This window comes from Euleptes europaea, chromosome 3 (genome assembly GCF_029931775.1).
Source record: "Euleptes europaea isolate rEulEur1 chromosome 3, rEulEur1.hap1, whole genome shotgun sequence".
In the NCBI taxonomy this organism is placed as follows: domain Eukaryota; kingdom Metazoa; phylum Chordata; class Lepidosauria; order Squamata; family Sphaerodactylidae; genus Euleptes; species Euleptes europaea.
This window is the reverse complement of record NC_079314.1, coordinates 82,912,057-82,928,069: the sequence shown is the minus strand read 5'-3', so window position 1 is coordinate 82,928,069 and position 16,013 is coordinate 82,912,057. Positions and strand designations below refer to the sequence as shown.

Genomic DNA, 16,013 nt, shown 5'->3' with positions numbered 1-16,013 from the left:
TGATGATTGTTATTACATGGTAGGCCAAATAGCATTTGGATGGTTACTGTGATACCTTAATGCCTCCAGCTCATCAAGTACTGGGAAAGGAAGACAGCACAGACAGCCTCCTCTTTGTGATTTCCTGCACATTTGCTATGATGAGATTGGACAGATAAGGTCTGAACTGTTTCCTCTGTCAACAACAAAATGGATTTAATAATATTTAGCTATAGATCAAACAATAGCCATAGGCTATGATTTGAGAGAAGCACCGGTGTCTCCATTTTACAGATCATGACCAAAATCTAAAGCAAAAACCATGTAATTTTCAAACTGGGAAAGTGAAAGAGACTTGACTCATATGTCAATCCATCCTGATTCTCAACCTTATAAAGAACCTAACAAATTACTTGTGACAACGGTTTATGATGGCACAGGATTTTCTGGGGTCTAGGTGGCAAACCTATATTATCTCTTTGTATGCAAACTTCATTTTTTTTTTTACAAATTTGCATAGATAAACATGTGTTGTGAAGTAGAACTTCCTCTGACCATCTTAAATCTACTGCCAACCAATTTCATACAGGGACCCCAAGTCCTAATGTAAGAGAAGGAGAAAAGTTTGTCTCTGTCTGTTCTCTATACCATGCATAATGGTATAGTCCTCTGTCATGTCATCCTTACATTTATTTATTAAAAACATTTATTATCCTCTTTTCTCCCTTGTGAAACTCAATATAAATGTATGTTCCTCCATGCTAAAATTCCATGTGCATAGAAAATCAGATACTGGGCATAAGAATTCTAATCTTTCTCAACATCTGTGAAGATTTTTTCCTTTCCTGAGAAGCATTTGTAACAAGTGTCTGGTACAGCTTTACCTCTTCATCTCCCCTTTGTGACAGTTAGGCTGAAGTTTCTATGTGCTATGTGGTATTCACTGTCATTTATACGGCAGCTAGCTACACAAAACACACTTACTGGAAAATAACTTTCTTAGTAAACTTATAAAAGGAATTGCTTTATTTGTTTGGCGGTCATACTACCAATCGTTCCAAATAGCTTATTTCATGTTTTATGCTACACAGTTAGACTTTGACTGTAATGTTTCATATGCACACAATGATTAATAAACAATACAAACAATTATGGGAATATTTTAAGACTGGAACTAAATCCTTTGGGCATTTGCTAGTGCACTGATAAAGCATACCCCACGGGCACTGCTGTTTGCAGCTTGAAAACAACTTTGTGTAGAGCACCTTGTTTGGTTGTGCTTACTGCTTGAGGCACACTGTAACCCTGATTGTATGTGTTAATTTTCACGTGATGTTCAGAGGCCATTACCGTACATGCTTTTCAGATATTTTCAAGACCTACAATTCCTGGGTGTGTTCAGCATGTGTAACCCTGCCAATATTATGGGCTTTAGGACCCAGGGGGGCTCACTGAGCATGGGCAGTTAGGTAGGTTACTGACTGCAACTGCCACACCCCTCAGTCGGTTGGGCTGGCTAGGAATAGGGAAGCCAGAGTTAAACTGAGGGGACTAATTATTTCCCTTTACAGGTATGTGTGGGTCCTGTTAGAAAGAAAGGGGCACACTAGAATTTTCCCTGAAAGAGTTATGTTAATAAAATGATTTTAAGGGATAGTTTAGACACACCCCTGAGTCGGTTGGGCTGGCTAGGAATAGGGAAGCCAGAGTTAAACTGAGGGGACTAATTATTTCCCTTTACAGACTGGGAAGAGAGAAGAAGGCCTTCAACATCTGCAGCAGCATTCGTGAAGCAACAACCCTGCAGTTAAACTTTAAGTTGTGGACTTTTCCTTCCTTGTTATTGCACTTGATGTTATTTACCAATGTACAGCGTGTCCTTCCTGAAAGGCACTGAAGATTTTGTGTATTGTGTTTGTGTTTGTAATTGTTTGGTTACTTGAAGTTATATGTTGTGCTGTTGTATTAAATGTTTTATTTTATTGTAAGCAACTTCACAGTTGTCCACAAGTAGTGCTGTCAATTTATTGAAATCAGAACCCCCCCCTTATCCTCTAGTAGGGATTTGTGTCAACAGGGTTACACAAAAGGGGGAAAAAATGGCGCCCGAACAGGGACAGCGCCATCTTGTGGCATACTGATATTGCAAGTATAAAATTAGTGAAGTTGCTTTAAAATTTTGTATAAATATATTTCTGTGATGGCAATGGATCTGTTTGATCCAGAATACTCAGTTAGGCTGAGTGAGATTCACCCTGAAGTTACTGATGGAGAGTTAATGGATGCTTTGAATGAATATGGTGCTGTAAGCAAATTTAAAAGAATTCAGGGTGCAAGACTAGGTATTGCATTGTGTGAATACAGTAAAAAGTGTGCAGCTAAAATGATAAGGTCTGAATGTAAACAGTTTAAATTAAATGGCAAATGGAACGTGTTTCCTATCAGCTTAGGAAAAATACCTTTTAATGACACTGTATCACCTGAAGGGAATCTGGCCACTGAACCAATAGCTAGTACTTTACCTACTCAGTTTTCAAGGGAGAATTCATTTACCACTCCAGCTCATCAAGCACAATCTACACCCATCTTCACTATTCCTGAAGGGGTTCATCAAGTAGTAGTGGAGCATGTAGTAAAGACTAATGAGGGTACTGCTGCTTATTATCACCCACCCTTTAAACTTAAATGCTTTTCTGGTCTTTTGTTAAGACCCCCTGGTGAAGTAGATTTTGATACTTGGAGGCTGCAGGTACAACAGCTACTTGATGATCCAGAGATATCTCCAAAAGGGAAAAAGAGGAAAATAATTGAAAGTTTGTCTCCTCCAGCCTTGAATGAAGCCTTAAATGCAGGGTGGAATTCCACAGCTGAAGAATGCCTGGCACAACTGGAAACTATATATATCTCAGTTACAAGTAGTGATGAACTCTATGCCCAATTTCTGGAAACCTTTCAAAATTCTGAAGAAAAACCCTCAGAGTATTTGAAAAGATTAAATAGTTGCTGGAGGAAGGTTCTTGAAAAGAAGGCCAATGTGCTAGAAAATCAGGAAGTGCAGCTAATAAATCAATTCATTCGTGGATGCTGGGATGAGTACCTGATTATGCAACTCCATCTTAGGGATTATTTGGATATTACCAACATTTCTAAAAGATCTTATTCACAACTACTATACCAGGTGAGATTATATGAAGAAGAAAAGGAAATGAAAAAGCAAAGGAGATGTAAGCAGTTAGGGAGACCACTTTATAAATCTAGCAGTTCATGTCATATTATGGACTCAGAAAGCCCTACCAGTACTATAGCCATAGAGCCAAGGAAAATGGAAGACAGACTAGAACATCTTGAAGGGGCTGTTTCCAAACTGGTGAACCGGCCTGTTATTCAGAAGCAGATGGATGGAGCAAAACAAAAGGTCTTTAAAAGTCCAACACAAGATAAGTCTGGGTTTAGTAAACCTTGGTTTTTCTGTTATAACTGTGGAATGGAAGGTCACTCTAGGACTGAGTGCAGAGAAGTACGCAATGCTGATTTAGTGCAAGAGAAATTAATTTCTAGGCAGAGTCGTGTTTCAAAATCTTTAAAAGTTGCTGAGAATTGTAAAGTTGATGCTAAGCTCCACGGAGCCACATATAAAGATAAGAAGATGAACAAACCATCAAATGAATTAGTGGGAGAGCCATGCCATACTCAGATGTTTATAGATGGAGTACCGTGTAAGTGTTTACTAGACACAGGTTCCCAAGTGACCTGCATAACTGCAAGGTTTTATGAAGAACAGTTGTCACATATAGAATTGCATCCAATTAAAGAAGCACTTCAGATTATAGGAGCAGGTGGTCAAGAGGTTCCTTATTTGGGATATGTTGTTGTTTCTGTTCATTTTCCCAAACAAAATTGTGGCACTGAAAAGGGTCAGGTGGTATTTGCTTTAGTGTGCCCTGATCAAAATCCTCCTGCAGAAGTGCCAGTTATTGTGGGTACCAATATATTGTGGAAATTTAAAAATGACTGTGAACAAATGGCTGGACCACATTTTCTGAAGAAGCTCAGGATTGATAGGGTATGGGCAAAAGTATATGCAGTGTGCAAAATGAAAAATCTTTTGCAGAAGGAGACCCCAAAAAGAATAATAAGAACTGCAGCAAACCAGTCAGTAACAATACCCCCAGGTGAAGTAAAGGAAATTACTGGAAATGTAAGGAAAATCTCAGGAGAGGGACAAATTGAAATGCTACTAGAAGATGCAGAAAATAAATGCTTTCCAGGAGGGTTGGTGCTAAAGACTCAATTTGCTACCACAGCTTCTGTGTCTTGCAATAGGATAACAGTACAGCTGCAGAATGTAAGTTCTCGTGAGATTACAGTACCCCCCAAATGTGTTGTTGCAAAAGGAGAAATTGTAGATTGGGTGAAGCCTATGCCTGTTTTGAATGAAGCCAATACCACTCCTTTGTCATTGGATTTTGGAGAGTCACCTATAAATCCGGACTACAAACAGTACCTTGAGAAAATGATTCTTCAAGAAGCTGGAGCAGTTTTTTCCAGGCACGACTTAGATGTGGGCCATGTTAAAGGAGTGAAGCATGCTATTCATCTTTCAGATAATATGCCCTTCAAAGAGAGGACAAGACCTGTCTCACCAGCAGATTTTGAAGACTTAAGAAATCACCTTTATGAATTGCTGGCAAGTGGTATTATAGAAGAATCAGATAGTCCTTATGCTTCTCCTGTAGTTTTAGTTAGGAAAAAGACTGGTGCATTGAGGATGGTGGTGGATTACAGACGTCTTAATAGCATAACAAGAAAGGATGCCTATCCATTGCCAAGGATTGAAGAAACTTTTGCTTTGCTTTCTGGATCAAAGTGGTTCACTGTCTTGGATTTGAAGAGTGGATATTACCAGATTGAAATGGAGAAAGAAGATAAACCCAAAACAGCATTTACTACACCAATGGGAAATTGGCAGTTCCGTATGATGCCACAAGGGCTAACAAATGCTCCGGCAACATTTCAAAGGATGATGGAACGTGTCATGAAAGACATCAACCTCACTGAAGTAATTGCATTCCTGGATGATCTAATAATATTTTCTGCAACCCTAGAAGAACATGAAGCCAGGTTGATGAAGGTTCTACAACGGCTGACAGAACATGGATTAAAGTTATCAGTTTCCAAATGTAAATTCTTCCAAACATCAGTGAAATACTTGGGGCATGTCATCTCACAGGAAGGTATACAACCTGATCCAGATAAATTGTCTGCTTTAAAGGACTGGCCAAGGCCAAAGACTGTAAAAGAACTGAGAACCTTCCTGGGGTTTGCGGGATATTATAGGAGATTTGTAAAGAAGTATTCAACTATCACTAAGCCCTTGACTTCACTTCTGGCAGGCAGGACACCAAGTAGAAAAGGAAACAGAAGTGGTTCTGGTAAGCATTCTCAGAAATTAGAAGAAGAGTGGAGCGGAAAGTGTCAAGAAGCTTTTGATGCCATAAAAAAATTGTTGACATCTGCACCTGTCTTGGGTTTTGCTAACTGGAAACTCTCATATATATTACATACAGATGCCAGCTTGAATGGATTAGGAGCAGCCTTATACCAAGAACAAGAAGGAGAACTCAGGGTGATTGCATATGCCAGCCGTGGATTAAGTGCAAGTGAAAGAAATTACCCAGTCCATAAATTAGAGTTTCTTGCTCTTAAATGGGCCATATCAGAAAAATTCCATGACTATTTGTATGGAGCAAAATTTAAAGTTACAACTGACAATAATCCCTTGACTTATGTTCTCACTTCAGCAAAGTTGGATGCTACTTCTCATCAGTGGTTGGCAGCATTGTCTAATTATAATTTTACCATTACTTATAAAGCGGGGAGAATGAATGCGGATGCAGATGGGTTATCCCGCAGACCACATGACCCTGAAATGGAAGATGATAGTGCATTAAAATTACAAGAGCGTGTCTCAGAACTATTAGCAAGAGCTAAACCTGACACTGAGGATTTGGAAGAAATATCTGTGGCTAGTTGTACGGCTGTGTGGCAAAAACATTCTGTTCATGTCATGGCACAGACAAATGAAGAGGATTCTACTGAAGATACTTTTCCAATGATTGAACTGTTGTCCTGTGATGATGGAGCCGTGCCAGATGAGTATGAATACCCAGGGTTATGGCCTGGGACATCAAGTATCCCTGGACTTTGCTCTGAAGACTGGCGAGAGATACAGAGGAAAGACAAGTTTGTTGCCCGAGTTATCCAAATAATAGAGGAAGGTAACAGGCCTAGTAGGGGAGAAGAGAAACAGGAACATTATGAAGTCCAGTTGTTGTTGAGAGAGTGGAAACGACTTCATCTGCACGAAGGGGTGCTTTATCGAAGAGTAAAAAGGAAAGAGGATTTCATTGATCAGTTAATCCTTCCACGTTCTCACAGAAGTCGAGCATTACGAGGTATCCATGATGAAGTAGGACACATGGGCATGGAAAGAACATTGGACTTAGCCAGAGACCGGTTCTATTGGCCTAAAATGGCAGCTGATGTTGACCGCAAGTGCAGGACCTGTGAAAGGTGCATCAGAAAGAAAGCTCCAGTAGAGAAAGCAGCACCTTTGGTGAATATAAAGGTTTATGCTCCAATGGAACTTCTATGTATAGACTTTTTGATGTTGGAGCCTGATGACAGAGATACACGGAATATTTTGGTGCTAACTGATTGTTTTACAGGGTATGCACAAGCCTATCCAACAAAAGATCAAACAGCCAAGACTGTGGCTGTTACTTTGTGGGAAAACTTTCTTTGCCACTATGGTTTTCCAAAGAGGATCCACAGTGATCAAGGTGCAAACTTCGAATCTGAATTAATATCTGAACTTTGCAATATCGTTGGTGTGAAATCAAGAACTACCCCTTACCATCCACGAGGAAACCCTGTGGAAAGATTTAATAGAACTTTAATAAGTATGTTGGGAACTTTAGAAGATTTTGAAAAGGCTAAGTGGAGGAAATATGTTAAACCACTGGTTCATGCATATAACTGTACCCGAAATGATAGAACTGGAGAGTCTCCCTATTTTTTAATGTTTGGTAGACAGCCCTTGTTACCAATTGATTTATGCTTTGGTATTAAGCTGCAAGGGAAATCTAAAGTAACTCACCAACAGTATGTGAAGGACCTAAAAAAAAGGCTGAAGCATGCATATGAGTTGGCTAGAAGAGAATCTGAAAAGAACCAGGAAGCTAATAAGAGGAGGTGGGATGCAAAAGTCAAAATTTCGCATATCTCAGAAGGTGACAGAGTGCTGGTTCGCAATCTCAATTTAAGAGGAAAACATAAATTAGCTGACAGATGGGAAAAGGAAATATATGTCATCATTCAACAGCTACAAGACCTCCCAGTTTATGTAGTTAGACCTGAAGATGGTGATGGTCCTCAAAGGACATTGCATCGTGATCTGTTGCGGCCATGTGGGTTCATTTCAGCTATGGAGGGGGAAGAAGTTCAGCTAGTTGCTCACTCTGATCATGACCTGCCAGTTGTTGAACTGAATCCTGAAGCAATAGAGTTTGAACCAAAAGATTCCAGCTTTTCACCAGATAATTGGCAGCCAAATGCAGAAAGTACAGTGTTGCTGGATTCCAATGATACAGTACCGTATACTCAAGGGGATGAGCTAGTTGATGTGTCCGTTGAATTTCCAGGGATTGAAATGGAGGATAGACGTGTTGAAACATCAAGTACGGGCACATCAGTTCTGGAAGTTGAACCTGAAAACTTGCCTCGCAGACCGCAACGGCAGAGACAGATTCCTACAAGATTTAATGATTATGTATGTGGTGTACACAAATTAGCCCCACCGCACAGAAGGATGTCGGGGACGACATCGGTTTAGTAGGGGAGAATGTAACCCTGCCAATATTATGGGCTTTAGGACCCAGGGGGGCTCACTGAGCATGGGCAGTTAGGTAGGTTACTGACTGCAACTGCCACACCCCTCAGTCGGTTGGGCTGGCTAGGAATAGGGAAGCCAGAGTTAAACTGAGGGGACTAATTATTTCCCTTTACAGGTATGTGTGGGTCCTGTTAGAAAGAAAGGGGCACACTAGAATTTTCCCTGAAAGAGTTATGTTAATAAAATGATTTTAAGGGATAGTTTAGACACACCCCTGAGTCGGTTGGGCTGGCTAGGAATAGGGAAGCCAGAGTTAAACTGAGGGGACTAATTATTTCCCTTTACAGACTGGGAAGAGAGAAGAAGGCCTTCAACATCTGCAGCAGCATTCGTGAAGCAACAACCCTGCAGTTAAACTTTAAGTTGTGGACTTTTCCTTCCTTGTTATTGCACTTGATGTTATTTACCAATGTACAGCGTGTCCTTCCTGAAAGGCACTGAAGATTTTGTGTATTGTGTTTGTGTTTGTAATTGTTTGGTTACTTGAAGTTATATGTTGTGCTGTTGTATTAAATGTTTTATTTTATTGTAAGCAACTTCACAGTTGTCCACAAGTAGTGCTGTCAATTTATTGAAATCAGAACCCCCCCCTTATCCTCTAGTAGGGATTTGTGTCAACAGGGTTACACATGCAAATATCTAGGTTAAATGAAAAACTGTTGCTTATAAATGTGAATTTCCTTATATCAGTGCCACCTTCAAGTACCTGAATTTGGTTTAGAAATTTGCATTAGTGTATCTATGAGTAGATTTTGCCCACTGTATCACTGCACTAGAGGGGGAAAAGGGAAATATTATCACATTTTAGTTACATCCAAGTTCATCCTTCCTGCTGTTTCATTCAGAATGCTGTTGCTAAACAGTCTTGCCCTGTTATGACTGTGATTTGGAAAACCAGAAGCCTAATCTACCTTACAGGGTTGTTGTGAGTACAGTGGAGGAAGAGATCATATATGCCATCCTGAATTCCCTGGAGGAAGGCTGGAATGAAAATAAATTTGATGTCTCTTGACACCTTTAAAACTAGCTCCTTGAGGCATTCTATATAAGCTTCTAGGTCTGAATTTTTTAAAAATATATTTTTATTATTTTTCAATAATAACCAACATTAGATTTAGACATACACCTTCTATATCCATAAATATAATCATTAAAAATTCATAAAATTATTAGATGTATGTCTTCAAAATACAATCAAAAACATTTGACTTCCCCACCGTCTTCCTCCCTCTCTAAAATATCCAAGATCTCCTTTGCTTAGGTCTGAATTTTAAACTCCTTCAACCCTGTCTAAGGAAACAAGGCAAGGATATAAATATCTCCTTGTATGCTTATGTTTTATGCTCCTTATGCTTTGTTAGTAGTCCTCCCTTTGTGTTGATGTCCTTAACCCCCTGCTATTGTCTCTTGCTTTATTCCTCACATTCTCATGTCTTCACATTGCTTCTCTTTCATCCTCAAAGTTTTTGTTCTAGACCCACTTCTTTTAACAAAATCCTTTTCTGAAGAACACTAGTCTCACAATAACTCCCTGTTGATTCTCCCATTAATCACTATTTACTTTCAGTCCCCAGTCTCTCATCTCATCAGTCCTTGTTGCTGGAAACCTTCTAAGCAGGCACTATGCCCTTTTAATCTTTGGCACAGTGAGCCAGCAGATTGTTGGTGCTAAATAAATATTAATTAATAGCTGTGGTGAAATAGCAAGATGCATTTTGTTGGTGCTGTAAAAATGTACCAGTTCCTGTGTCAAACATACTATACAGGAATGTGATGTGGTCAGTCCTGTCACCTCAGAATGTCTAATTCAGTTGAATTGATACTCTTATAGCTGGGTAGACTACCATTCTGGTGCTCCTTCCCCACTAGTAAGCAGGATGAGGTTGCTTAGCAACGATAGAAGGCATGCTGTCTGGTCAGTTCACATCCTTGGGTAAGGAGGCAGGATGATGGAGAAAGGGAGGGGGAAAACCAGGCTTATATCTAGTACTTGCCCTAGTGTTTCTGGCACAAATAAACATTTTATAAAAAGATTTGCAAAGGGCAAAGTAAAGAATTAAAAGTCAACTCTTTTTGTACCATTTGAAATGTTAGGCCCCTTGAGTCCATTAGATTGCAAAGCAGAACTGAACTGCTTCTAAGAACTTTGTGGATTTTGGTATTGAAACAATGGGTCAACCAAGGTTTTTGAACTTGCTTTTCAACTTATGTTACCTTATGCTGTCATGATGACTGTGACAGACAGTGTAGGTTCCGCCTCTCCCTAAGAGCAACCAATGAGAGCTGATGGAATGTCGGGAGAGACAGTTGAAAAACAGCAGTTAAGAACAGCCTTTGGGAGTTGTCAGTTGGGGAGCTGAGAGGGAAAGGGAGGATGTCTGAGTAAAATTGAGGAGAAGAGAGAGCATCTTATAGTGGGCTGAAAATAGTCAGTTGGTAACCAAAGGATCCCAGTTGTGGGAATAGGACCACAGTTCAAAAGTTAACCGGAAGCGAAATGTTGTAACTTCTACCTTACTTTCTTCAGTGTTATGTTAATATCATAAATAAAAGTTGACTTCTTAGTTTGTTTAACCCAACTGGATGCATGTATATGGGAAAGAAAAACACATGCACAATTTAATATCGCAGTCTATTTATAGTAGGATATGAATAAATGGTGGCAGCGTGTGAATGGAACAGTGTTTGAGCCCCCAACCCCAATAACTAGTGAGAGCCAGCGTGGTGTAGTGGTTAAGAGCAGTGATTTGGAGTGGTGGACTCTGATCTGGAGAACCAGGTTTGATTCCCCACTCCTACACATGAAGCCAGCTGAATGACCTTGGGCTAGTCACACACTCTCAGCCCCACCTACCTCACAGGGTGTCTGTTGTGGGGAGGGGGAGGGAAGGTGATTGTAAACCAGTTTGAGTCCTCCTTGTAGAGAAAGTCGGCATATAAAAACCAACTCTTCTTCTTCTAACTCTGTGTGAGTGAGGGCCTGTTATCAAAGGAGACTGACCTACCCTGTCTGCTGATGTCTCTGTAAGTGAAAGGACCTGAGAGGGAAAATGGTCCTGACCTACTTGTAACCCAGAACCTGAGAGAGAGAGAGAGAGAGTGGTTTTAGAGGGTGATGGGTACTCTGTGTGAATAGAGAAGGGGCATTGCAATGACATCAGACAATCACTGCATGACTCTTTTCAATATGTATAAGGACTAAAATAATATGGGGCACATATAGCTTCATTTATGTTTTTAAGAAAAGGAGCAGAAAAAGTGGATGCAGGAGGGCAGACTAGCCTGCATAATTCCCGTCTAGCACAATACCTTTCAATTTCATGAACACTAATTGAAGCACACAGTCCAGCAATTTTTGAGAAAAGCAGAAAATCTACCTTGTATTATCTTTCTGTACTGCATGGTAGAAAAGGGGAAAGGAAAAATAAAATTAGGGATTTAGATTGATCAGCGTGACTTTCTGAATGGTTTTCTTCTACAAAGTAGATAAGCTCATCGGTAACTTTAGGCATTTGTTGCCCATTAATTATATTTTTCATTGTACTAAAAATACCACTTTAGGATGAATCCAGAAAACATATTTTTTATTTAACCTTGAAAGAACTTAAGCCTGATGTATTTTTTCGCCATCATGTCACAGCTGACTTATGGCGACCTGTAGGGTTTTCAAGGCAAGAGACATTGGGAGGTGGTTTGCCATTGTCTGCCTCCGCGTCATGCCCCTGGTATTCCTTGCAGATCTCCCACCCAAATACTTGCCAGGGTCGTGGCAGAGAGGTGTGACTGGCACAAGGTCACCCAGCAGGTTTCCATGGCAGAATGGGGATTTGAACCTGAGTTTCCTAGATCCTAGTCTGACACCGTAATTACTACACTACACTAAGCCTGATTATGTGTAGCTAATGAATAATGAATAATGACTTGTGGCTTTAATAGTTTAAAATATGTGGTGATGGGGCCACTGTCTTAGATGGCTTTAAAAAAAAGAATGATAAACATTAATAAGAGACATATCTTGTATGGTTGTTTAATCCTTTTTAGAAATGATCACACCTGCAATTCTGAGTTCTGTAATTAAGCATTGTATAAAGAAATACTTTCATCTTGAATCTACTGGTAATACGTTTAATTGAATGATTCTGGTACTGTAAGACTGGTAACCTTTGCAGAAGCCAGGCTTATTTTTTATTGGCAAGGCTTACTTTTCCATAAGGTTAATGCTTATATCTTTAATGATACTTTATATCAATGTACATGGGTACACTGTCCTGTGGCGCAGAGTGGTAAAGCTGCAGTACTGCAGTCCAAACTCTGCTCACGACCTGAGTTCGATCCCAACGGAAGTTGGTTTCAGGTAGCCGGCTCAAGGTTGACTCAGTCTTCCATCCTTCCGAGGTTGGTCAAATGATTACCCAGCTTGCTGGGGGTAAAGGGAAGATGACTGGGGAAGGCACTGGCAAACCACCCCGTAAAACAAAGTCTGCCTAGAAAACGTTGAGATGTGACGTCATCCCATGGGTCAGGAATGACCCAGTGCTTGCACGGGGGACCTTTACTTACATGGGTATGTCAATAACAAAAAGATAAACAGAAAAGGGGAGTCAGTCAAGGATTGCCAAATGAAACAAAGAAGTCTTCACCAACTGGCAGAAAAGAATGACAGAGAGGGACAATTGCATATCCTTAGGGAGGGAATTCCACACTTGTCGTGCCACAGCTGAGAAGGCCTTTTTTCATGTTGCCACCTATAATCTAGCCTCAGATGTTAGAGAGAACTTAAAGAAGGGTCTCTGCAGATGACTGTAATGGTTGGGTATATTCATATGGGAACAGGTGGTCCTTAAGGTATGCAGGCCCCAAGCCATATAGAAGTGTAAAGGTCAGTACTAGCACCTTAAAGTTGGACCTGGAAGCAAAATAGAAACCAGTGTAGATGGAACAAGAGTTCCCTACAACCCATTCCAGTCAGCATTCTCACAGCATTTTGCACCAATTGTAGTTGCCAGACACTCATCAAGGGTGGTCCTTGCAGCATTCTAATCTAGATGTTAGCAGGGAACATGCAAAAAAGGCAAGCTCTTTTTTTACCCAGCACAGGCGACAGACAGCTAGCTCAACAGCCAAAGCAAGTGAAAGGCATTCCTGGCCACTCCTGCCACCTGCTTATCCAACTTCAGCACCCCCAAGCTCTGAACATAGTCATTTAGGAGGAGCGCAGCCCCCTCTAGAACAGATACATCTACACCTGAGTCAGTCCTCCTGCCCACCAGTAGCACCTCCCGTCTTGTCAGGAGTAAAACTCCGTTTATTAGCTGTCATCTCATTAAACACGACATGTAAGATTTTCTGGGCACATTTCCACTGTTGAATTTGAACGGTAGCATGATCACAGTTCTCAAGTAGTTTAGCAATAATTCTTTAACTCCAGCTCTTGAGTTTTTAATCGGGACTGGGATATATCCCCCCTAGCAGTCTTCATGACTGACAGAAATTTGAAAAGACTGACCTTGAAAAGGCCCAGTACCCTTCCTGGTCACCACTTCAAAGGAGGAAGGGGTGGTGGCCGCTGCTGTGGGGTGGTCCCAGATGAGGTGGGGCGGTCCCAGATGAGGTGGGGCTGGCATGCCCCTGGTGAGGATTATCCTGAGGCAGGGCTGACCTGGCTAGGGAAGCTGCGGTAGGGAAGGACAGCCCCCAGGCCATTGGTCCACCGGACAGTCTCAGATGGCCTTAATGGCCAGTCCAACTCTGTCCCTGTCCTTCAGTGTTACTCCTCTGAAGATGCCTGCCATAGCTGCTGGCAAAACGCCAGGAAAGAAAATACCAAGACCACGGTCACACAGCCTGGATAACCTACAAGAACCAATCTGTCCCTGACATTTGACCACAAATTCCAAAGTGGGGGATAAAGGAAGGTGGCTGCTTATCAACATGCTATACATTTCAACATTGAAATGTTGGGGAGGGCTGTGGCTCAGTGAGAGAGCATCTGCTTGGCATGCAGAAGGTCCCAGGTTCAATTCCCGGCATCTCTAATTCAAGGGACTAGACAAGTAGGTGATGTGAAAGACCCCTGCCTGAGACCTGGACCCAAGGGTCTGGTTCAGTATAAGGCAGCTTCATGTGTTCGTGTGAAGAAGTGCCGATAAGTGTGCCTCCTGCTCTCTTAGGTGGAGGGTTATTTCGGTTTCTTCTTCATGTGTTTTCGGTCGCTTCCTTTGACTTCTTCCGTAGTAGAAAAGAGCAAGAGTCCAGTAGCACCTTAAAGACTAACAAAAATATTTTCTGGCAGGATATGAGCTTTCGTGAGCCACAGCTCACTTCTTCAGATACAGCTAGAATGTGACTCCATCTGTCTTTAAGTAGACTACTTAAGTAACTACTTAAAGACAGATGGATTCACATTCTAGCTGTATCTGAAGAAGTGAGCTGTGGCTCACGAAAGCTCACACCCTGCTAGAAAATATTCTTGTTAGTCTTTAAGGTGCTACTGGACTCTTGCTCTTTTCTACTACTGCAGACAGACTAACACGGCTACCCACTGTGAATTTGACTTCTTCCATTAGCCGAGACGTTTCCACTTGCCAGAGTTCCTAGAACAACAATGCTCAACCCCGCTATGACCCGCCCCCCATTTTTTTCTTGGCGAGTCCTTGGAGCCGACTGCAAAGGGTGGGGAAGCATCGCCCCATACCGTGTATGTGTGTTGGGCTTATTTCGTGGCATGGAAACAGCCTCCCCCATTTGCATTGGGAGAGCGTTCTCTTGGCAAGGTGTCCCTGGCAGGCCAGCGGCCCAGCCTGGGCGCGCGCTTCCTCCCCGGCGCTTTTCAGGAAGGGGAGCTGCAAGACTGCGGAAGGGTTAAGGGCGTTTGTTGTGCTGGGCGGCCGCCGGTGGGCGTTCCCGCCTTCTGGCCCGCCGCTCCAGCCTCCCTCGCCGCCTCCCGCCGGTGTGAGCGACACCGCCTCGGGGGCAAGCTTGCTTGACTCCCGCCCGGTGGGCTGGCAGGCAGGCGGGCGACCTGCTCTTCCGCACAGCGGCTCCTTGGCGAAGGGCGCGGAGAAGGAAGTCGCGATCATGCCTGGCAGCGACACCGCGCTAGCGGTGGACCGGACATACTCGGACCCGGAGAGGCACCGCCGCTTCAAGACCCGGGTAATCCATCCCCCGCCGCCCCTCCTTCCCCACGTTCAACCTCTTTCTCTCTCGGCGAGATCCAGAACTGCACCGGGTTGGTGCTTCCTTTACCAGGCGAAAGTCAGGGCTGCAAAACTTTCCACCTCTCCCACCCCTTAATGCTGGGTCCGGACCCCCCCCCCCCGCACGTCTGCGGTGGGTGGTTGCAAACGTTTCGTTTCTGGGAGAGTGCGTTTCCTCCCCCCTTCAGGGTGTTTCTAGAGTTATCTGTCACCCTAACAGCATCCGAGCTGGGCTCCAGTGCATGCCTCTGCCATGTGTCAAGTGTCAGGTTTCAACACGCCTGGCCAGCGAAACAGCTGCTGGGAATTCCAGCACCTGATTGGGATGGAGCTGGCACCTCTGGGTATGCCTTGGGTTCTGTGTGTGCGCGCGCGCTGGGTGGACTTTAAACACCGGGGCACCCGGCCTGGAAGAGCTGCACAAAGTGGGGAAAGATATTTGGGGTGCCTTTGGCTCAAGAACAGGGAGACTCGAAGGGGGTCTCTGAACAGAGGCAGCAAAAACTGAGCCGAAGTGGCTAGGACTACCTCACTCTTCAGGTATTTCGTGGGAAGCTTTAGGGTGGCAGTTTGGAATGATGAATGGGGTGGGGGATTCCCTGGGCCTCTCATGCAAGAGATGAAATTGTGCAGACCTGAAGTAGTAAAATGAATTGCACCACTTACCTGTAGGTGGAGGATCACCGTTTTGGAATCCTTGCTGCCTACATTGTGAAAGGAGTCTGGGTTAGCCTTGCTCCTGGACGCCTTGTCGTGGTAGGATGTAGCTGCGCTTAAAAAAATGTTGGAGGCATGCAACACTGGGCAGAAAATAGAAAAGGAGAGGAAGGTGGGTAATGGTCCTCTTACTTGCCAGATTTGAAAATGGCACAGGTGGACAG

The 16,013-nt window shown here is 42.7% G+C and overlaps 1 protein-coding gene across 3 annotated transcripts in view; it reads left to right on the top strand.

Moving 5' to 3' along the window:
* Positions 1-16,013, top strand: part of TMCC3 (transmembrane and coiled-coil domain family 3) — a 130,248-nt gene that overhangs the window by 70,886 nt on the left and 43,349 nt on the right. For 2 of the 3 annotated variants that reach the window (XM_056846736.1, XM_056846735.1), the window contains exon 1: positions 14,999-15,088. The exons of the other annotated variant lie outside the window; for it this stretch is intronic. In XM_056846736.1, coding sequence (XP_056702714.1) covers positions 15,011-15,088 — 78 coding nt within the window. In that variant the 5' untranslated portion in view covers positions 14,999-15,010. Of the gene's footprint in view, positions 1-14,998; positions 15,089-16,013 lie in introns of those variants that run through there. 3 annotated transcript variants of the gene reach the window in all.